Here is a 24526-nt window from a genome sequence, read left to right on the forward strand (position 1 = left end):
GTGGGCATCTGAATCGAAATTGATTTTTAAGGACGATGGTGATAAAAGGTTCCAAATTCAAGGACCGTGGTGAATTTAAGCTTATTTTGGATTTTAAATATTTTTTGTCACATTTTAAATGGATGGTTTATAATTAGATAATATTTTTTAAAATTTATAATTTTGATTATTTTATAAGATATATGCATAACATCTAATCTGAAATATTATGGTCCGTTAGTTTTATAAATTTTAAAAAAAATATCAAATCTTTGATTTGAACCTAATTTCAGTCACATAATTCACATTCTAAACCGAATAATCCTCCTCAAGGTTTGAATGACACCCTTATTATTCTTATTCTGAAGAAAGATAATGTTGAACGTGTTTCTGATATGCGCCCTATAGCTCTTTGCAATGTTCTTTTTAAAATTGTGTCAAAAATGCTAGCTAATAGACTCAAACATGTACTGCCAAGTATTATTTCTCCTTCTCAAAGTGCTTTTTTTGCCTCGGAGGTTGATTTCAGATAATGTTATTGTGACATACGAATTTCTTCATCATTTAAAATGCAAAAGACAGGGAAAAAAGGTATTGCAGCTCTCAAACTTGACATGAGCAAGGCATATGAGCGGGTAGAATGGTGTTTTATTAAAGCAATGTTAGTTACTTTTGGCTTCTCGGAGGTTTGGGTGAAATGGATTATGCTTTGTCTTGAAACGGTGTCTTATTCTATTTTACATGAGGGCCATGAGTTAGGCTCAATTATTCCGCAAAGAGGACTTCGTCACAGAGATCCTTTATCTCTGTATCTTTTTCTCATTTGTGTCGAGGGCCTATCTAGACTATTGGAAGACAAAGCAAGACAAGGGTTAGTTCAAGGCTTCAAGATAGCTCAATCAGCTCCTACTATTTCACATCTCTTTTTTGCTGATGATAGTTATGTGTTCTTCAATGGCACTGAGGAAGAAGCAATCTGCATTAAAGATAGTTTGGCCATTTATGAGTCTGCTTCTGGCCAGAAAATCAACTTTTAAAAATCTGCTATCATTTTCAGCAAGAACACCAAACCTGAGATGAGTAGAGCTATTTGTGCTGCTCTTCAAGTTAATCCAGTTGAGGAGATGAATGTTTATTTAGGACTCCCTATTGTTGTGGATAGAATAAAACTCAGACGTTTGGCTACATTAAAGACCGTATCCAACAACGATTTCAAGATTGGAAAGAAAAGTTTCTGTCCAAAGCCGGGAAGGAAGTTTTAATAAAATCTGTTCTTCAAGCTTTACCAACTTCTGTTATGGGTGTATTTCTTTTACCAAAGCAACTCTGTGAGGACATTGAAAGAATTATAGCTCGATTTTGGTGGAAGTCTTCGCGCTCAAACAATACAGGAGTTATCTGGCAAAGGTGGGAGAGACTATGCAAACCGAACTTGGAGGAATGGGTTTTAGGAGCTTCCATGAATTTAATCTGGCTCTGTTGGCTAAGCATAGCTGGCGTATCATCCAAAGCCCTAATTCTCTGGTGTCTAGGGCTCTTAAGGCTCGCTACTTCCCCAACTGTGATTTTTATAATTCTTGTATTGGTATTAACCCTTCTTATTTCTAGCGAAGTATCATCGCAGGTAGAGAAACTGTTCTGCAAGGTATCGTTTGTAAAATTGGTGATGGAAGAGACACAAACGTGTGGACTGACCCTTGGCTGCCCTCAATTGAAAATCCTTTTGTAACAACTATAAAGCCCGGTGGGGTTCAGCATATTCTTGTCGCCCAGCTTATTGATCAGAACAGAAGTTGGGATATCCCTATCATTAATTCCATTTTCAATCCCAGAGATAGAGGATTAATTCTCTCCATTCCTCTATGTAATAAGAATGATTCAGACTTGTGGATGTGGGGCAAGGATCAGGGTGGAATTTTTACAGTGAAGAGTGCTTATTTTCAAGCTTTTCGATCTAATCATCTTGTTTCCTCTTCTGATGTGGAGGTGAATTGGCCCAGATTTTGGAAAATTGCTATTCCTCCTAAAGTGAAAAATTGTTTATGGAGAGCTTTGTCAGGGAGTCTACCCACAATCAACAACTTGCTTCAACGCCATGCAGCAGTCATGAATTATTGCCCAGTTTGTGGTAATGAGGGAGAATCGGAGGAGCACGTTTTTAGGGACTGCACTTTTGCCAAGGACTGTCTTAGCATATTTTTTTATCATTACGATGTGGATTCAAACTCTCCATTTAATGTCTGGTTCAATTTACTCCTTCTTGGTTTGAACGCTAATAAGTTTGCTGATTTGTGTGGTTTGTTATGGCGGCTTTGGAATCATAGAATTGATGTATTATGGAGGAAACTTTCGTGTAAACCGGCTGATGTGGTCCGAGAAGCTTGCAACTTTATCTACCATTGGAGAGAGGCGCGAAGGCAAAAAAATAGTCCAGCTGCTGTATGCAATAGTTTGGCAGGTAACAGATGGATGAAACCAAGCATAGGATCTCTTACTTGTAATGTAGACGCGGCTGTTACTCCTGGCTCAGACTACAGCGCTTTTGGGTTCATTATTAGAGAGCGCAATGGAGATTGTTTAGCAGCTAAACATGCGGGGTTGGTTGGTAGCTTGGATCCGAGAGTGGCAGAAGCTATTGGATTTCGTGAAGCTTTAAGCTGGATAAAAAGCAAAGGTATCTCTTCTGTTCGTGTGTAATCAGATTGTCAAGAGTTGATTGTAGCTCTAAAGCACCCCAGGAAGGAGCTTTCTTATTTTTCAGATATTGTTTTTGATTTGTCACGACCCGATTCTCGGCATCGAGACCGGCGCTAGGGAATGGGAGTGGTTGCTCCGAAACCCGTAGCAAGCCTTAAAAATACATTAAAATCACTTAAAATTTTTCGCGGAATTCAAATCATTTTCGAACATTTTAAAATCGCAGTTTAAAACGTTCTCATAAAAATTACCATTTAAAAACATGCACATAATTTTCTCTTTAATTATTGCATTTTAGTTTCAAAACCATTTCTCTATGGTTTATCATGCATCTCAGGTGCATACCATCTTACTATGGTAATTACTGCATTTCACTATGCAGGCCATTTCTCTAATGGACTTAACTGCATTTCATTATGCAGATGCGTTCATCGCATTTTATTCAAGTGCAGTCGCTAGGACTTTCGCACAGCATTCACATATTACATAATATCAGAGTTTAAGCGTTATAATAAAATATAAAGCATAAATAAGTCCAACGACTACTAGGGTATCACCGTTCATTTTTCTACCTACTGCAACTCTAGACACATAAAGGAAAGTCATTCTCACTATATTCAAGTCAGGGATTCCCGGAACAAGAAATTGGAAATCCACACGTCAAACTACTCGCCTGTAAAAATTATAAATTCAACGGGGTCAGTTATAAAAACTGGTGAATGCGTACAACATGTACTAATAAACATTAATATGAAAGCAATGCACTCCAGATTACCGATTCATATGAAACCCTAAACCATGATTCATGTTCCTATATGCTTTCAAAACAGGAAACATAAATATTCCACATCATTTCATCATATTCGGGTTAACCTTTTTATGGCCGTATTTATTCATTTCTTTTTTTGTACTCTAGCCCGTCAAATCTGATCATTCATATTTTACGTATGTGAAGGTCTTTAGACTCTTTTCACCATACAACAGATTTCGGCAGTACATATATACCGTCGCCATTTTCACTTTTTTTAAAAGGTTCAACCTCTCAGATCTCGGCAGTTTCTCTTTACTGCCTTTGGTCGTCTATATTCCGTTGCCTCTGAAGATCTGTTCACACAGAGTCTAGGCCGTCGCCTGACTTTCCAGGCCGTCGCCAGGATTCACACAGTATATTCACATGCAACCCATTCTAAATGCAATACCGGTGATCACACAGCACTATTGCCGCCCAATAGTAAGCACGTTTCAATGAATCTAAATCGGTTTCAACACTATGAATAGTTCATGCGATTTAAATTCAAAATAAAATAAAGTATTTGCAAATCATGTAAAGCAGTTCGCAATATTTTTAATACTAATATTTAGCAGTATAAGTTGTAAACACACTCACAGTACTCGCTTATTCCAATTATAAAAATACCACCCGTCGAATATTCAAAACCTTTGCTCGCCGGTTTCCGCGACAAAACTCGCTGGATCTAATTTAGAGATTAAACATTAATAAATGTAATAACTCTAAATTCTAGGATAAACTCTAGACCGACTCAACCATATAAACCACATAATCACAAACCAAATTTGATTCCGACTATCTCTTTCCGCGTCATCGTATTTCTATACGATACACCACGTAGTTTATTTAATTCCAATAAATAAACATAGAATTATAATTCCATATAATTCTAACACACATTCAATTCACATAATTTTCTAAAAATACACTTTTAGAAAATCTCATCAAACATATCACAATTCAAAAATAACCAAAAATATTTTTCCGTAAAATATTTTTGACCCGGGGCTCGGCCCCCCCTTATTTTCTGCCAAAAACATTTCGGCACTAACTGCTGCCAAATGAGTTTAGGACTGAGCCAACATGCTCTATCCCCTCTACTCAAACTCCGGTCACCGTATTCCGGTGGTTTTGGCCGGAAAACTCAAAAACGATAAAAACGCTTAAAAATTCATTTTAAGCCATTTTAACACCGAAATTCACCAAAATAATTTTCAAATACATTTTAAATTTTTATCTTGTAAAAACAGCAGCCCAATATTTTTAAAATAATATTTTTCCATTATTTTAGCCATTAAAACCGAAATAACAATTAATAATCAAAACCGATTATTAATCCTTCAAAACACTACACAAAAATCATTTAAACTCCACAAATAATTATCAAACACATTTCATAAATTTTTCATGAATAATTTCTGCCCAGAAATTAAAATGACAGTTTTACCCTTTTTCCATAAATTTTAGCCGAATAGAGTTATTAAAAATTAAACTCGATTATTAAACCGCTAAAAATTAACCATCAACCATTTAATTAACATCAACCACAAATGTAACTCATCCATGAACAAAATTATTTCCAGAAATTAAAAATCAATTTATTTACCCTTTTTAAGCTATTTTCAAGCTTTAAAACAATTAAAAATCGAAACTCAACTAATTAAATCAACACCCGAATTAATTAACATTTTTAATCCACAAAAATTTCACTTTAAAGCATATATAAATATCATTATTTAGATCAGCCCAGAAATTTAAATAAATAATTTAATTTTCACGGAAAAATTATTTTAAAACCGAAACCCACATAAATAACAACCAAAACTAACTAATTATCCATCAAACATCAAATTTAAACCATCCTAAGCATGTTTCTAGAGCTCAACCAACATCAGCAAATAAAAATTAAGATTTGAGCTTGAAATTATACCTCAAACGAACATGCAAATATAGATTAATGATCTACGCAATATCCCCGACAACTTTCGTGAAGAAATTTTTGAGAGAAAATCAAAGAGTAAATTTTTGTGTTTTGATCTTGAATGGTTCGGCACCCACACTCAAATGGAGAAGAAGATGGATTAACTTGGGCACTAAGTTTAGCTTAAGAAAATATCTAGATATTTATTTGAAGTTTCAATTATTTACAAGTTTGCCATTATGGCATTCTTGTAAATAATTCGAACTCTAGGGGCAAAATAAACTCAACTTTACCAAATATTTAAAAACATTAAATCATAACATATGGGCCGAGTTAAAATATTTTTGGGCCTTCAAAAATATTTAAAATAATTATTTTTACGGTTTTTAGTGAAAAATCACAAAATTCACTTTTAACACGTAAAATTGCCAAAAATCACATTTAAGGCAAACACATAGCAAATCACATTTTTACCCTTATAAATTCATCACGTGAATTTATTCACTATTTTCGAGGTCCTAATCAAATAAAATTGGACACTAGCGAAAATAAACACTAATAATTCTACGGGGTATTACATTCACCCCTCCTTATAAGAAATTCGTCCTCGAATTTCAAAACAAATTATTACCTTGAGCAAACAAGTGGGGATATCGTTTCCGCATATCCGCCTCTGTTTCCCACGTACATTCCTCAATTGTACGGCTCCTCCAGAGCACTTTTACCATAGGTATCTCCTTACTACGGAGTTTCCTAATCTGGGTATCAACAATTTCTACGGGTTCCTCCTCATAAGATAGTTGCTCGTCTATCTCAACCTCCTGAGGTTGAATAAGTCTATGAGGGTCAGGAATATACTTCCTAAGCATCGACACGTGAAACACAGGATGTACTTGCGACATCTCTAACGGTAATGCTAACTTATAAGCTACCGCTCCTATTCGCTCAATAACCTCGTAAGGTCCTGCATACCTCGGCGCTAGCTTTCCTTTCTTTCCAAATCGGATTACACCTTTCATAGGTGATATTTTAAGAAACACAAAATCTCCGACTTGAAATTCTATATCCTTTCTCCTCATATCAGCATAGCTCTTTTGCCGACTAAATGCAGTTTCTAAACGTTGCTTAATCAACGGCACTTTCTCAGACGTAATCTGAACAATTTCAGCTCCTGTCAACTTTCTTTCTCCAACTTCTTCCCAACAAATTGGAGATCTACACTTACGTCCATACAACGCCTCATACGGTGCCATCTCAATACTGGAATGATAACTATTGTTATATGAGAACTCTACTAACGGTAGATACTCATCCCAATGGCCTCCGAAATCTAAAACACACATTCTTAACATATCCTCCAAAGTCTGGATAGTCCTTTCAGACTGTCCATCTGTTTAGGGATGAAACGCTGTACTAAAATCTAAACGCGTTCCTAAAGCCTCTTGCAGACTTTGCCAAAATCGGGATGTAAAAACTGATCCTCGATCTGACACAATTGACACAGGAACTCCATGTAAACTGACCACTTTGTCAATATAAATCTGTGCCAATTTCGCTGCCGTATAGGTAACCTTGATCGGAATGAAATGAGCCGACTTTGTCATTCGATCAACGATAACCCATATCGAATCAAAACCATGTTGCTATTTAGGCAATCCAACGACAAAATCCATGGTTATTCTTTCCCATTTCCATTCTGGTATTGGCAATTGTTGCAAAAATCCAAATGGTTTCTGATGTTCCAACTTCACTTGTTGGCATATCGGACACTTAGCAACAAACTCTGCTATATCTCTTTTCATACCATTCCACCAATACATCTGCTTAACATCGTGATACATCTTGGTAGAACCAGGATGAACACTATACTTAGATCCATGTGCCTCCATCATAATTCTCTGTTTCAATTCCTCTACATTTGGTACGCACACCCTTGTACCAAATTTCAGAATACCACCTTTCAAATTATACTCAGAGTTCATTCCCTTTTGAACTTCTGCAATAACATGCTTTAGTTGAGGATCCGTTGTCTGAAGTTCCTTAATCTGATCATTCAATGTAGGTTTAATCGTCATTTGAGCTAACAAACTCCCCAAATACGAAACCTCTAATTGAACTCCTTGATCAAACAACGAATGCACTTCTCTAATCATTGGTCTCTTCTCAACTAAAGTAACATGAGCTAAACTTCCTGCAGATTTTCTGCTCAACGCATCAGCCACTACGTTAGCTTTGCCAGGATGATACTGTATCGTACAGTCATAATCCTTTAGCAACTCCATCCACCTCCTCTGTCTGAGATTCAACTCTCTCTGATCAAATATGTATTTCAGACTCTTGTGATCAGTGAATATTTCGCATTTTGCTCCATATAGGTAATGTCTCCAAATCTTTAATGCAAATATCACTGCTGCTAATTCTAGATCATGGGTTGGATAATTAACTTCATGCTTTTTCAACTGGCGAGAAGCATAAGCTATAACTCGTCCATGTTGCATTAGTACACATCCTAACCCGATCCTAGAAGCATCACAATAGACTGTAAGTCCATCACTACCTTCTGGTAATGCCAGAACTGGAGCTGTTGTCAAACACTCCTTCAGCTTCTGGAAACTCACTTCACATTGATCAGTCCAAATGAACTTCGCGTTCTTCTGAGTCAGCTTAGTTAATGGTGCAGACAACTTAGAAAAGTCTTGCACAAACCGTCTATAATAACCAGCTAAACCCAAGAAACTACGAATTTCTGTCACTGAACTTGGCCTTTTCCAATCCATCACAGCTTCAATCTTTTTAGGATCTACCTTAATCCCACTTTGAGATACTACATGTCCCAAAAATGCTACCTCTTCTAACCAAAACTCACACTTCGAGAATTTGGCATAAAGCTGATGATCTCTCAAAGTTTGTAACACAATCCTTAAGTGTTGCGCATGCTCCTCCTCTGTGCGCGAATAAATCAAGATATCATCTATGAACACTATCACGAATTGATCTAGAAACGGTTTAAAAATCCGATTTATCAAATCCATGAAAGCCGCTGGTGCATTTGTCAATCCAAATGACATCACCAAAAATTCATAATGACCGTATCTTGTTCTGAATGCAGTCTTCGGAATATCATCATTTCTGATCTTCAACTGATGATAACCAGACCTCAGATCAATCTTCGAAAAGTACCTCGCTCCTTGCAATTGATCGAATAAATCGTCAATTCTGGGTAAAGGATACTTATTCTTGATTGTGACCTTATTGAGTTGTCTGTAATCTATACAGAGTCTCATAGATCCATCCTTCTTCTTAACAAACAACACAGGTGCTCCCCAAGGTGAGACACTTGGTCGTATAAATCCACGATCAATCAATTCTTCTAATTGATCCTTCAACTCCTTTAGTTCTACTGGTGCCATACGATACGGAGGTATCGATATTGGACTTGTACCAGGAACTAGATCAATACAGAATTCAATCTCTCGATTTGGTGGTAATCCAGGCAACTCTTCTGGAAACACATCAGAATACTCCGAAACTACTGGTACATCATTCACACTTCCAACTTCCTTCTGAATATCTCGTACCAGAGCTAAAAATCCTTGACATCCTTTACTTAACATCTTTCTCGCTTTCAAAGCCGAGACTAAACTCTTTGGGGTTTCCAACTTCTCTCCCCGAATAGAGATAAGTTCAGTTCCAGGTACATGGAACGTCACTATCTTCTCTCTACAATCCACATTTGCATAATGTTGCGACAACCAATCCATTCCTAGGATGACGTCGAATTCTAAGACATTAAGCAACAACAAATCCGCAAGCAATTCTCGCTCTCCAATTAACACAGGACACGACGGATAAACTACAGTAACGTCTATGCTTTCGCCTACAGGTGTAGCTACTAACAATGGGTTTTGCAAAATCACAGGTTGAATTCCTAATTTTAATGCAAAACTCGACGATACAAATGAATGCGTAGCACCGGGATCAAATAAAATTGATGCATCATGCGAGGATATTGAAAATATACCTTGCACTACCGCATTCGACGCATTCGCCTCTTGAGGATTGATCGCAAAAACTCTAGCCTGACCTCCGCTAGCAGTTGATCCAGATCCTCGTCCGCCTGTGGTCCTTCCTCCACCACGATTACCAAAACCATATCCTCTTCCACGTTGTCCATTAAACACATTTTGGTTCTGTGCCTGCCCGGACACTGCAGGATATACAGGTCTAGGTTGTTGAAACACTGGTTGAACAACACTAGCACTTGAACCTTGTGGTCCAGACATAGGACATTCTCTTGAGAAATGACCTTGCTGCCCACACGTGTAACAACCTCTCGTCATAAAGCATACCCTAAAATACTTCTTCCCACAAGTATTACATAGTGGTACTGTTCCTCCTGAACTTCGTCCACTAGAACTTGATCCAGACATACTGAACCTCCTATCTTTCTTTCCTTTCTTAAATCCTTTACGATATGGTCCAGTGAACCTGTTCGTATTCGAACTAGCAGTTCCTTCTCTTACGAGCTCACCAGAAACATTGATCTTTCCAAATTGGATCAAAGTACTTTCCATCTGACGTGCACTATCGATGATTTGCACCAAATCCTTCCTAACATCAGATAGTAATCCAATATATTCGGGTCCTAGCCCCTTAATAAACCTTGAATTCACCCTATCTCTATCCAACATCAGATCAGGTGTGAATCGACTCAATCTTGTGAACTCTGTCACATACTCCTGCACAGTCTTTCCTATCTTATTCAAATTCAACAACTTCTCTCGATGATTCTCCGTTACTGATAACGGCAGAAAGAATTCCTTAAATCGAGTGACAAATTCATTCCAAGTCATCTCTCCCATACTTGGTTGAATATGCCTTTGAAACCAATCCTTCGCAGATCCTTTTACTGACATCTCCACCATCAGTATAGACTGTCTTTCACTAGCATTAAGACGTCTAGCATTCATCTCTACTTCATCCAAGAAATCTAATGCATCGTTTGATCCATCAAACTTCATGGGCTTGAGCCTCATGTAAGCCATAACGAGATCACGATCAACATTAGCACCAACTCTCTACTGTTGGTAATCCAACTGCTCTCTGTGCATATTCTGCATTTCCACTTGATTCGTTTGCATGGCTGTTATGCCAGCTAAAAATTGTTCGAAATCAAAGCCCGGAATATTAAAATTAGGCCCACGGCCTCTACCACGACCTCGACCACGTCCACGTCCACGACCACGACCTTCGCCTGCTGCGGGTATCGCATCGTTATGAACGGACTCCTCATCATGAACATTCTCCTCTTGAATGTTTTCCTCATGCTGATCAGCCATTCTGATCAAAGCACGTCGTCTATTAAAAATCTATCTAAGCGTTCTAATCGTATACTATCAGGCTCTACTTACTCCTAACAAGCATACAGACTCGATCCTAGAGCACAGCTGGGAATATTTAAAAACAAATGATGACTTAACGAATGACATGACCGAAAATCCTATATGTTGCAGTAGACTCTATACCAATTTCCTAGGTTCACATTCCATACGGTATATAACAATAATACCACCTTTACTATCAACCACTTTTCGACTATCACTCAGTCAGTGGGAATGATACCAACTTTCATTACTCCTTTCACATATTAGTAATAGTTTAAGACTATAAACCATCACTTTGATATCAAACTCGACAATGGCCCGTTTTTCGACCATTGCTCTGATACCACCTTTGTCACGACCCGATTCTCGGCATCGAGACCGGCGCTAGGGAATGGGAGTGGTTGCTCCGAAACCCGTAGCAAGCCTTAAAAATACATTAAAATCACTTAAAATTTTTCGCGGAATTCAAATCATTTTCGAACATTTTAAAATCGCAGTTTAAAACGTTCTCATAAAAATTACCATTTAAAAACATGCACATAATTTTCTCTTTAATTATTGCATTTTAGTTTCAAAACCATTTCTCTATGGTTTATCATGCATCTCAGGTGCATACCATCTTACTATGGTAATTACTGCATTTCACTATGCAGGCCATTTCTCTAATGGACTTAACTGCATTTCATTATGCAGATGCGTTCATCGCATTTTATTCAAGTGCAGTCGCTAGGACTTTCGCACAGCATTCACATATTACATAATATCAGAGTTTAAGCGTTATAATAAAATATAAAGCATAAATAAGTCCAACGACTACTAGGGTATCACCGTTCATTTTTCTACCTACTGCAACTCTAGACACATAAAGGAAAGTCATTCTCACTATATTCAAGTCAGGGATTCCCGGAACAAGAAATTGGAAATCCACACGTCAAACTACTCGCCTGTAAAAATTATAAATTCAACGGGGTCAGTTATAAAAACTGGTGAATGCGTACAACATGTACTAATAAACATTAATATGAAAGCAATGCACTCCAGATTACCGATTCATATGAAACCCTAAACCATGATTCATGTTCCTATATGCTTTCAAAACAGGAAACATAAATATTCCACATCATTTCATCATATTCGGGTTAACCTTTTTATGGCCGTATTTATTCATTTCTTTTTTTGTACTCTAGCCCGTCAAATCTGATCATTCATATTTTACGTATGTGAAGGTCTTTAGACTCTTTTCACCATACAACAGATTTCGGCAGTACATATATACCGTCGCCATTTTCACTTTTTTTAAAAGGTTCAACCTCTCAGATCTCGGCAGTTTCTCTTTACTGCCTTTGGTCGTCTATATTCCGTTGCCTCTGAAGATCTGTTCACACAGAGTCTAGGCCGTCGCCTGACTTTCCAGGCCGTCGCCAGGATTCACACAGTATATTCACATGCAACCCATTCTAAATGCAATACCGGTGATCACACAGCACTATTGCCGCCCAATAGTAAGCACGTTTCAATGAATCTAAATCGGTTTCAACACTATGAATAGTTCATGCGATTTAAATTCAAAATAAAATAAAGTATTTGCAAATCATGTAAAGCAGTTCGCAATATTTTTAATACTAATATTTAGCAGTATAAGTTGTAAACACACTCACAGTACTCGCTTATTCCAATTATAAAAATACCACCCGTCGAATATTCAAAACCTTTGCTCGCCGGTTTCCGCGACAAAACTCGCTGGATCTAATTTAGAGATTAAACATTAATAAATGTAATAACTCTAAATTCTAGGATAAACTCTAGACCGACTCAACCATATAAACCACATAATCACAAACCAAATTTGATTCCGACTATCTCTTTCCGCGTCATCGTATTTCTATACGATACACCACGTAGTTTATTTAATTCCAATAAATAAACATAGAATTATAATTCCATATAATTCTAACACACATTCAATTCACATAATTTTCTAAAAATACACTTTTAGAAAATCTCATCAAACATATCACAATTCAAAAATAACCAAAAATATTTTTCCGTAAAATATTTTTGACCCGGGGCTCGGCCCCCCCTTATTTTCTGCCAAAAACATTTCGGCACTAACTGCTGCCAAATGAGTTTAGGACTGAGCCAACATGCTCTATCCCCTCTACTCAAACTCCGGTCACCGTATTCCGGTGGTTTTGGCCGGAAAACTCAAAAACGATAAAAACGCTTAAAAATTCATTTTAAGCCATTTTAACACCGAAATTCACCAAAATAATTTTCAAATACATTTTAAATTTTTATCTTGTAAAAACAGCAGCCCAATATTTTTAAAATAATATTTTTCCATTATTTTAGCCATTAAAACCGAAATAACAATTAATAATCAAAACCGATTATTAATCCTTCAAAACACTACACAAAAATCATTTAAACTCCACAAATAATTATCAAACACATTTCATAAATTTTTCATGAATAATTTCTGCCCAGAAATTAAAATGACAGTTTTACCCTTTTTCCATAAATTTTAGCCGAATAGAGTTATTAAAAATTAAACTCGATTATTAAACCGCTAAAAATTAACCATCAACCATTTAATTAACATCAACCACAAATGTAACTCATCCATGAACAAAATTATTTCCAGAAATTAAAAATCAATTTATTTACCCTTTTTAAGCTATTTTCAAGCTTTAAAACAATTAAAAATCGAAACTCAACTAATTAAATCAACACCCGAATTAATTAACATTTTTAATCCACAAAAATTTCACTTTAAAGCATATATAAATATCATTATTTAGATCAGCCCAGAAATTTAAATAAATAATTTAATTTTCACGGAAAAATTATTTTAAAACCGAAACCCACATAAATAACAACCAAAACTAACTAATTATCCATCAAACATCAAATTTAAACCATCCTAAGCATGTTTCTAGAGCTCAACCAACATCAGCAAATAAAAATTAAGATTTGAGCTTGAAATTATACCTCAAACGAACATGCAAATATAGATTAATGATCTACGCAATATCCCCGACAACTTTCGTGAAGAAATTTTTGAGAGAAAATCAAAGAGTAAATTTTTGTGTTTTGATCTTGAATGGTTCGGCACCCACACTCAAATGGAGAAGAAGATGGATTAACTTGGGCACTAAGTTTAGCTTAAGAAAATATCTAGATATTTATTTGAAGTTTCAATTATTTACAAGTTTGCCATTATGGCATTCTTGTAAATAATTCGAACTCTAGGGGCAAAATAAACTCAACTTTACCAAATATTTAAAAACATTAAATCATAACATATGGGCCGAGTTAAAATATTTTTGGGCCTTCAAAAATATTTAAAATAATTATTTTTACGGTTTTTAGTGAAAAATCACAAAATTCACTTTTAACACGTAAAATTGCCAAAAATCACATTTAAGGCAAACACATAGCAAATCACATTTTTACCCTTATAAATTCATCACGTGAATTTATTCACTATTTTCGAGGTCCTAATCAAATAAAATTGGACACTAGCGAAAATAAACACTAATAATTCTACGGGGTATTACATGATTGTATTTCTCTTTTAAGCAATTTGGATGCTATATCCTTTGCTTTTGTAAAACGCTCAGCGAATTCGGCTGCCCATTGTTTGCAAAAACAGTCGATTCCATGTCTATGTGTAGGGAGTGGGATTGCTCTCCCCCGCTTATTATTGATGTTATTCATAATGGTATAAATTAAAGCGTTTAGCTTTTCCTCAAAAAAAAAACCGAATAATCCATGTGATGTTAATAAATTCTCCCTATCATTAAATCCTCGAACAGCCTTTAGTGGCAGAATAATGCCATGCTGGCTATCAAATGGCAGCCAACATCATGTTGTTTGTGGATAATAGAAATAAATGATTGTTTGTGGATAATATCCCAGAAAAAGACACAAAATAGGAATTACCCAACTTTGTGACACAAATACGGAATTTTTTCCCTATTTACAATTTTTGAAAATTCCTATTTATTTGGCTAGTTGCAGCACTTCGGAGAGCCAGATCACGTTCCTTTACATTGTTCATTTTTTCCGGATAAAATCATGGCGAATTTAATAATAGAGAAATGAAGTAAACAATATTTTTTAAAAAAAAAGATTTAAGTACAAAAATAAAAATTACAAAGACCTAATAATGAATTTATATCGTATTTACGTGATCACTTTATTTTAAAAATTTGGAAGTCATAATAGTTGAATTTTTTAGGGAGAAAGAACCTAATATGTAGGATTTTTTTTTTGGCAAAGTAGTAATTGTATTAATTTCGGTAAATAGAAGTACATAATATTTGTGAGAACTAGATAACAGAGATTACAATAATAACTCCTAAAAAGGAGGCTTTAAGGACTTTTTAGCCACTTCATGGGCCGTCCAAGTACACATTCGCTTAACATATGAAAGTAAGCGAACGGTATAAAATTATGACTTCTATTATTGACGGAATATCTTTCTCGACTTATTCCAGTGTCTTTGCAACTTCGGGTGATATTATTCCTGAAAGACAATGAGAACTAAAATAAGTGACAAAACTCAAAATTTTCATACAAATCATACCAACAACTGTTACTATATTATAGCTACATCAGAACTTATCTTGAACATTGCAGTAGAGGCCTTCATCAACGTACTTTAACCTCACACGGAGTACAATATCCTCACAAGGAGTATGAAACCTCACAAGGAGTACTTTAACCTCACAAGGAGTACTTTAACTTCACAAATTGATATGACAATTTTATGTATAATTAATGAGATTTAAATAGAGTAAAAATTAACATATAATTACACAAATATTTAAAAATAATATATAGTAGGTAATTTAAATAATAAACTTTATTATAATGGATTTGATTTCAATTGAGTTTTCAATAGTAATAATCGTGACATTTAGACTGATTCACTACACCCATAAGGGGAAACTGCGGATGGAAGAGATTTATGTGATATGGAAGTTTTAAATTTAGAATCAAATCAAATTTGTTTGAAACAAATTTTCAAGAAAGTTTGACATAAATTCTCAATGAAATAGAAATATATATAAAATTATAAATAACTTTTAATATAAATAAATAAAAAAACCAACAATTAATCAAATTTTGGAATTGAACTCACGATTGCAACAATTAAATGAGGAATTGGATCCACACTAACCCATTATACTTGGTGCTGAATTTGAAGACCTTTAACTAATTGATCTTGTAGAACAAATGTAAATAATCCAAACACTGATATATTATTGTTGCTATAATTTGTTTAGGCTTCTAAAAATAAAAATCTGCCTAAAACAATAGAAGATAAAATTGAGATTACAGAATAATATAAAATAATTCAAATTTTAAATAAAATTAATGCACTTTACCTAATATTGACTGGACGAGTAAAAACTGATAAAAAAGAAAAATTCATAAGGAGTACCTTAACCTTACAAAAAGTATAATATTTCTTTGTTGGTTGGTAATTATATTTTAATGAGAAAACATTAATAATTTATTTAATAAAATAAATATTTTGTAATATTCAATTCATAGTTGCAAATATGATATAATAATCAAAAAGTATAAAAGTTATATTGATTAAGCAACTAATAATAAATTAAAAGAGACATGTTATAATTTTAATTAGTCATGAATATTAAAAATACTATTGAATTTTACTAAAAATAAAATGAAAGGTCTTTTGAGAATATATAAAAAGGGATTATTATACTTTTGGTGTTTCAACTTTTTACGAAATGACAATATGGTGTTTGAACTTAATTTTGTCACAATACGGTGTTGCAACTTGTTGAATAATTACAATATGGTGTTTTTGCCAGTTTCGGACTTTAACCAGTTTTCAAACTTTTTTGTTATTTCAGTTTTAGTCCTTAAACTTTTATTTTTTCAAAACAGTCCAAAATTTTTTTAAAAATCTACTAGGCTTTGATACCATCAATTGTGAGCCTACTCCTACAATGGCGGAACTAAAGAGTTACTCAAAGATCTTTAATTTTTTGTCTATTACTTCTAGACTCCTTTAGCTTCTCATACTCATGAAAGTATCGAGAGCTAGCAACAAAACCTAATGGTTCTCTGTTTTTAAGAAAATAATTCTCAAATTCACTCTGTTTAAGAGTCAACTCTTCTAAATGCTTAGAAAAACTTTCTACAGATTTGTTTAAAGTTTCTAAAGTCACACTTAGAGAATTAAGACGATCGATAATAGAATTTAACAATCCTATTACTGGTTCCTTACCTACTCCGTGATCTAAATGGAAACAATCAGGATAAGGGCAATTACCATTCATCAAGCTTTAAGTAAAAAACTTCAGATAAATAAAACAATTTATTCATCTAAAAATATATACCTTCAATGAACAGGGTCCACTAAGCTTCCGCAATTGCGTCCACTTCCTCTACGCTCGTCACCAGCAGCTAGAAGGATCTTCTGTGTTATGAATGCCCGCTTCTCTTCAATTGATTATGGGACTTATGAAACACTCCTTCACTAAAACAGACCGTTGTAAAATGAAACAAGGTATATAGTAGCAAAAATTCTCAGATAATTATATGAAAGCACTCTGATTTATTTCTGCTCCCTTTGTTCATAGAACTTAAGGGTATTTATAGGGAATACAAAGACTAGCTGGTGCCTCTAGTACTGTTTTCCAGCTCAAAAGACTCAATAATTGAAAACAATAATTTTAGACAGCTGGTGTCTCTGGTCCCATTTTCCAGCTGTGGTACAATAACTCTCAATAATACAATATAAAAGATAAGGTTCCTACAACAGCACTAAAGACATGACACGCATATTAAGACACATGGGTCATATTATGGGTAGTGCTTTGTAGGATAGTGGCTGCCTCAATTATACATATTGAGGGTGACATCATGGATGACGTTTTTGTCATGCCACCTGTGAGTGAGTGACAGGCAAGTCCCAATTCATTTCGTCTAGTTCCTGCCTTGCTTTTTCAAAGAGCTGTTCTTTATACTCAGCTACTTTCTTCCAAATCTCAAAGGTTTCTGATTTGAAATTTAAGCTAGCATCCTTGTTAACTAACTTCAAGAGTAATGTTTTTGCCTCTTCTCGTCCAGAGATAAATCTTGCATTATCGATAACTTCAATATCTTTGGACCAGATGGTTATGAACATTCTTCCATCTCCGAGAATGATGTAGTTAGAATTATTAACTATATTCTCCAAAACAGACTTGAGGAACTCAATATGAAGAGCTTTGTTTGCGAGTTTTGATTCTTCATACATTTTCCATCTTAATTTTTGATTTTGACTATTAACTTTCTGGGGTTCCACAAGCTCTCTATTGGTGATAGGACGAAGATCCCAAATTTGATAAGGATATCGGACCTTACCATCCTCTTCATATTCCATCATTGTACTTATAATTTGAAATGTAACAAACCTAGATGTTTGTTTAACATAACTTAAAGCTGTCTGCACAATTCCTGGAAATACTGACCGGGGAGTTTCTAAATCCACTTCTAAAATTGAAGTTAGACCTGCTTCTGTGAATTTTAGACTTTCCACCGCCACGTCTGCTTCAATTTGCAAACCAGGCCATCCATGTGACTGCCAATGAATGTAAGGTTGTAACATAGAACATTCTTTGAGAGAACGATCTATCGAATCAACTATTTTTCTTTTGATAGTGTATCTTACATCTGGAGGTAAATATTGATTCATTCTTTCAAGAAGTTGCTTCCTCTCAGAGATATGTTCAAGGAAATCTTCTTCTCGTGCTGAACGGAAACCAAGTTGTTTTTCCAATTTTAAAATATATTGAACAACTTCATCTGCAAAGTGTGATATTTGCTGGAGATTTTTATTTTGGATTCCTCCTTTTAGGCCTGCACACAGATTAGATCCGTCTTTTGAAAGACCAAGACTTTCGTCTTCATAATAATTCCAGGTTTGTTAAACCTCAGGATTTTCTAGTGATGCAAGAAATCCTCCAAGATCAATATCTTCAGATTCAATTTTTGAATCTGGTTCTTCCTGAGAATGTGATGGTTTTTCCATGGAATATTTGACTTTAAAATCATATTTTCCAGAGGGTTCGCCCAACGTATCCCACTCAGGACCATCATCGAGAAGATCATCATTATCTGAGTATTCTTCTCCAGAATTAATAACAAATTCTTCCTTATTATGAGTTTGATTTGGAACCTTTGTAGGTTCATTCGCACTTTTACTAGCCTCGTGACCTAAAATGTCACCTTGTAGTATTTCAGCGTTATCTTTTTGAGAAGAAAGCTGATTATCATAGTCTTCTTTACATTTATTGTACCATTCTTCTCGCAGTTTTTCAGCTCTTTCTTTAGTCAAGCCAAATTTTGCAGCTCCTTCGGCTAGATGATCTTTCTTTGGCGTTTGAGACACTAATGGCTTCTTATTCTCGTTCAGTTGAACCAAGGATTTTTCCTTTCGTTCCTTTTGGGGAACTAAAGGTTTTTCTTTTACCTTTTCATAAACCTTTTTAGGGTTTATCAGTTCTTTTGAACTCGCAGCTTCATTTCCCTTTGGGCATTCTGAAGTAAAATGACCAGGTTGCTTGCACCGCCAACAAAGACTATCTTTTGAAGCCTTTGTTTTCTTGTTCGTCCCTTTTGGACCAGAGCCTACGCTCTCGTTCTCTTCATTTCCTCGCTTCATAGGGCACTTCTTTCTTGTATGCCCTTCCCTCTTGCAAATCCAACATATCTTGTTTTTGGCAGCAGGATCCATCTGCAATGTCAGAAAGTTCACGAGAAAGAGAATCAGCTATTACATTTTTATCAGATGCAATATATTCAATATCAAACCTGTAATAACTAAACCATTCTTGCAACCTCAAGAGTCTAGTTTGTCTAGCTTCTTTGAAGTTCAGATTCCTAAACCTTTTAACATAAGTAGAATCTGTTCTAAGAATAAACCTTTTTGGTGCTAAGAAGAGATAAAAAGCTTTCATACCGTTTTTTGCCGCTAATACTTCCTTTTCATGAATTGGATAATTTAATTCTGCACCTTTAAAGGTTCCAGACCAATACTTACAAATAGGTTCAGGTTTCCGTCCTTTAATTCTAAGGACTGCACTCTAACTTTTCTTTGAAGCATCTGTCTCTAAGACTAACTCATCTGTATCAGAGGGTAAATTTAAACATGGCAAATTTTTCATTTTTTCTTTTACCTGTTGTACAGCTAGAGTGTCTTCTTCATCCCAATACCAGGGAGTTTTATCAGAAGATTTCTTAGATATCCTTCCTAAGTATTTGGACAAATCTTTCACGAATTGTCTAGCATAGTTAGCAAGTCCACAAAATCTTTGTACTTGCTTCCTATCTTCCAATTCATCAGGAAAATTGATAAGTTTTTCAGAGATATGACTTTGTAGCCATATTTTTCCTTTTGCTATTTCTATCCCTAGAAATTTTATCTTTTCCTTAAACCATTCTATCTTTCTTTCAGATAGAATCATACCTTCCTTTTGAAGGATATCAGTCACTTGTTCAAGGTGACTCATGTGTTCAGCTTCATTATTGCTAAAAACTAGGGATTATTATACTTTTGGTGTTTCAACTTTTTACGAAATGACAATATGGTGTTTGAACTTAATTTTGTCACAATACGGTGTTGCAACTTGTTGAATAATTACAATATGGTGTTTTTGCCAGTTTCGGACTTTAACCAGTTTTCAAACTTTTTTGTTATTTCAGTTTTAGTCCTTAAACTTTTATTTTTTCAAAACAGTCCAAAAAATTTTTAAAAATCTACTAGGCTCTGATACCATCAATTGTGAGCCTACTCCTACAATGGCGGAACTAAAGAGTTACTCAAAGATCTTTAATTTTTTGTCTATTACTTCTAGACTCCTTTAGCTTCTCATACTCATGAAAGTATCGAGAGCTAGCAACAAAACCTAATGGTTCTCTGTTTTTAAGAAAATAATTCTCAAATTCACTCTGTTTAAGAGTCAACTCTTCTAAATGCTTAGAAAAACTTTCTACAGATTTGTTTAAAGTTTCTAAAGTCACACTTAGAGAATTAAGACGATCGATAATAGAATTTAACAATCCTATTACTGGTTCCTTACCTACTCCGTGATCTAAATGGAAACAATCAGGATAAGGGCAATTACCATTCATCAAGCTTTAAGTAAAAAACTTCAGATAAATAAAACAATTTATTCATCTAAAAATATATACCTTCAATGAACAGGGTCCACTAAGCTTCCGCAATTGCGTCCACTTCCTCTACGCTCGTCACCAGCAGCTAGAAGGATCTTCTGTGTTATGAATGCCCGCTTCTCTTCAATTGATTATGGGACTTATGAAACACTCCTTCACTAAAACAGACCGTTGTAAAATGAAACAAGGTATATAGTAGCAAAAATTCTCAGATAATTATATGAAAGCACTCTGATTTATTTCTGCTCCCTTTGTTCATAGAACTTAAGGGTATTTATAGGGAATACAAAGACTAGCTGGTGCCTCTAGTACTGTTTTCCAGCTCAAAAGACTCAATAATTGAAAACAATAATTTTAGACAGCTGGTGTCTCTGGTCCCATTTTCCAGCTGTGGTACAATAACTCTCAATAATACAATATAAAAGATAAGGTTCCTACAACAGCACTAAAGACATGACACGCATATTAAGACACATGGGTCATATTATGGGTAGTGCTTTGTAGGATAGTGGCTGCCTCAATTATACATATTGAGGGTGACATCATGGATGACGTTTTTGTCATGCCACCTGTGAGTGAGTGACAGGCAAGTCCCAATTCATTTCGTCTAGTTCCTGCCTTGCTTTTTCAAAGAGCTGTTCTTTATACTCAGCTACTTTCTTCCAAATCTCAAAGGTTTCTGATTTGAAATTTAAGCTAGCATCCTTGTTAACTAACTTCAAGAGTAATGTTTTTGCCTCTTCTCGTCCAGAGATAAATCTTGCATTATCGATAACTTCAATATCTTTGGACCAGATGGTTATGAACATTCTTCCATCTCCGAGAATGATGTAGTTAGAATTATTAACTATATTCTCCAAAACAGACTTGAGGAACTCAATATGAAGAGCTTTGTTTGCGAGTTTTGATTCTTCATACATTTTCCATCTTAATTTTTGATTTTGACTATTAACTTTCTGGGGTTCCACAAGCTCTCTATTGGTGATAGGACGAAGATCCCAAATTTGATAAGGATATCGGACCTTACCATCCTCTTCATATTCCATCATTGTACTTATAATTTGAAATGTAACAAACCTAGATGTTTGTTTAACATAACTTAAAGCTGTCTGCACAATTCCTGGAAATACTGACCGGGGAGTTTCTAAATCCACTTCTAAAATTGAAGTTAGACCTGCTTCTGTGAATTTTAGACTTTCCACCGCCACGTCTGCTTCAATTTGCAAACCAGGCCATCCATGTGACTGCCAATGAATGTAAGGTTGTAACATAGAACATTCTTTGAGAGAACGATCTATCGAATCAACTATTTTTCTTTTGATAGTGTATCTTACATCTGGAGGTAAATATTGATTCATTCTTTCAAGAAGTTGCTTCCTCTCAGAGATATGTTCAAGGAAATCTTCTTCTCGTGCTGAACGGAAACCAAGTTGTTTTTCCAATTTTAAAATATATTGAACAACTTCATCTGCAAAGTGTGATATTTGCTGGAGATTTTTATTTTGGATTCCTCCTTTTAGGCCTGCACACAGATTAGATCCGTCTTTTGAAAGACCAAGACTTTCGTCTTCATAATAATTCCAGGTTTGTTCAACCTCAGGATTTTCTAGTGATGCAAGAAATCCTCCAAGATCAATATCTTCAGATTCAATTTTTGAATCTGGTTCTTCCTGAGAATGTGATGGTTTTTCCATGGAATATTTGACTTTAAAATCATATTTTCCAGAGGGTTCGCCCAACGTATCCCACTCAGGACCATCATCGAGAAGATCATCATTATCTGAGTATTCTTCTCCAGAATTAATAACAAATTCTTCCTTATTATGAGTTTGATTTGGAACCTTTGTAGGTTCATTCGCACTTTTACTAGCCTCGTGACCTAAAATGTCACCTTGTAGTATTTCAGCGTTATCTTTTTGAGAAGAAAGCTGATTATCATAGTCTTCTTTACATTTATTGTACCATTCTTCTCGCAGTTTTTCAGCTCTTTCTTTAGTCAAGCCAAATTTTGCAGCTCCTTCGGCTAGATGATCTTTCTTTGGCGTTTGAGACACTAATGGCTTCTTATTCTCGTTCAGTTGAACCAAGGATTTTTCCTTTCGTTCCTTTTGGGGAACTAAAGGTTTTTCTTTTACCTTTTCATAAACCTTTTTAGGGTTTATCAGTTCTTTTGAACTCGCAGCTTCATTTCCCTTTGGGCATTCTGAAGTAAAATGACCAGGTTGCTTGCACCGCCAACAAAGACTATCTTTTGAAGCCTTTGTTTTCTTGTTCGTCCCTTTTGAACCAGAGCCTACGCTCTCGTTCTCTTCATTTCCTCGCTTCATAGGGCACTTCTTTCTTGTATGCCCTTCCCTCTTGCAAATCCAACATATCTTGTTTTTGGCAGCAGGATCCATCTGCAATGTCAGAAAGTTCACGAGAAAGAGAATCAGCTATTACATTTTTATCAGATGCAATATATTCAATATCAAACCTGTAATAACTAAACCATTCTTGCAACCTCAAGAGTCTAGTTTGTCTAGCTTCTTTGAAGTTCAGATTCCTAAACCTTTTAACATAAGTAGAATCTGTTCTAAGAATAAACCTTTTTGGTGCTAAGAAGAGATAAAAAGCTTTCATACCGTTTTTTGCCGCTAATACTTCCTTTTCATGAATTGGATAATTTAATTCTGCACCTTTAAAGGTTCCAGACCAATACTTACAAATAAGTTCAGGTTTCCGTCCTTTGATTCTAAGGACTGCACTCTAACTTTTCTTTGAAGCATTTGTCTCTAAGACTAACTCATCTGTATCAGAGGGTAAATTTAAACATGGCAAATTTTTCATTTTTTCTTTTACCTGTTGTACAGCTAGAGTGTCTTCTTCATCCCAATACCAGGGAGTTTTATCAGAAGATTTCTTAGATATCCTTCCTAAGTATTTGGACAAATCTTTCACGAATTGTCTAGCATAGTTAGCAAGTCCACAAAATCTTTGTACTTGCTTCCTATCTTCCAATTCATCAGGAAAATTGATAAGTTTTTCAGAGATATGACTTTGTAGCCATATTTTTCCTTTTGCTATTTCTATCCCTAGAAATTTTATCTTTTCCTTAAACCATTCTATCTTTCTTTCAGATAGAATCATACCTTCCTTTTGAAGGATATCAGTCACTTGTTCAAGGTGACTCATGTGTTCAGCTTCATTATTGCTAAAAACTAACACATCGTCTATATAGACCACACAAAACTTCTTTAATGCTTTAAAAGCATTATCCATTTTTCGTTGAAATATGCCAGGGGCATTTTTCAAACCGAATGGCATTACTAACCATTCATACATTCCTTGAGGAGCATTGAATGCTGTTAATGGTATAGAGTCTTCCTCCATTTTTACCTGCCAATAACCGCTTTTTAAATCAAATTTAGAAAAAATGGATGGTTGTTTAAGACTTAACCTGTCAATTACATCTCCGGCTGTAGGAATTTTATAGCCATCATCTTTGGTCATTTGATTTACCTGACGATAGTCTATAACCATTCGTGCTTTTCCACGCACCTGCTCTGCATG

General features: G+C 35.1%; 1 protein-coding gene and 2 long non-coding RNA genes across 5 annotated transcripts; 1 reads left to right on the plus strand and 2 right to left on the minus strand.

The window, feature by feature from the left end:
• Positions 1 to 548: 548 nt before the first annotated feature.
• LOC126668542 (uncharacterized) lies at positions 549 to 2676 on the plus strand. The gene is made up of 4 exons (XM_050361732.1): positions 549 to 985; positions 1037 to 1109; positions 1154 to 1540; positions 1588 to 2676. The coding sequence occupies exons 1-4, from the start codon at positions 549 to 551 to the stop codon at positions 2674 to 2676; spliced, it is 1986 nt and encodes a 661-aa protein (XP_050217689.1).
• Positions 2677 to 2939: 263 nt separating this feature from the next.
• LOC126666985 (uncharacterized) lies at positions 2940 to 5627 on the minus strand. Of its 2 annotated transcripts, XR_008790152.1 has the most exons (3): positions 5397 to 5615; positions 4064 to 4151; positions 2940 to 3349 (listed from the first exon to the last, which is right to left on the minus strand). It is a non-coding gene; the product is annotated as an uncharacterized LOC126666985 (long non-coding RNA). The 2 variants fall into 2 exon arrangements; XR_007638024.2 differs by having other exon boundaries at positions 2940 to 4151; positions 5397 to 5627.
• Positions 5628 to 11305: 5678 nt separating this feature from the next.
• On the minus strand, positions 11306 to 13993 carry LOC126666986 (uncharacterized). 2 transcript variants are annotated; one of them, XR_008790147.1, is made up of 3 exons: positions 13763 to 13981; positions 12430 to 12517; positions 11306 to 11715 (listed from the first exon to the last, which is right to left on the minus strand). It is a non-coding gene; the product is annotated as an uncharacterized LOC126666986 (long non-coding RNA). The 2 variants fall into 2 exon arrangements; XR_007638025.2 differs by having other exon boundaries at positions 11306 to 12517; positions 13763 to 13993.
• Between the last annotated feature and the right edge of the window lie 10533 nt (positions 13994 to 24526).

The sequence above is a fragment of the Mercurialis annua genome, linkage group LG2, assembly GCF_937616625.2.
Source record: "Mercurialis annua linkage group LG2, ddMerAnnu1.2, whole genome shotgun sequence".
Taxonomy (NCBI): domain Eukaryota; kingdom Viridiplantae; phylum Streptophyta; class Magnoliopsida; order Malpighiales; family Euphorbiaceae; genus Mercurialis; species Mercurialis annua.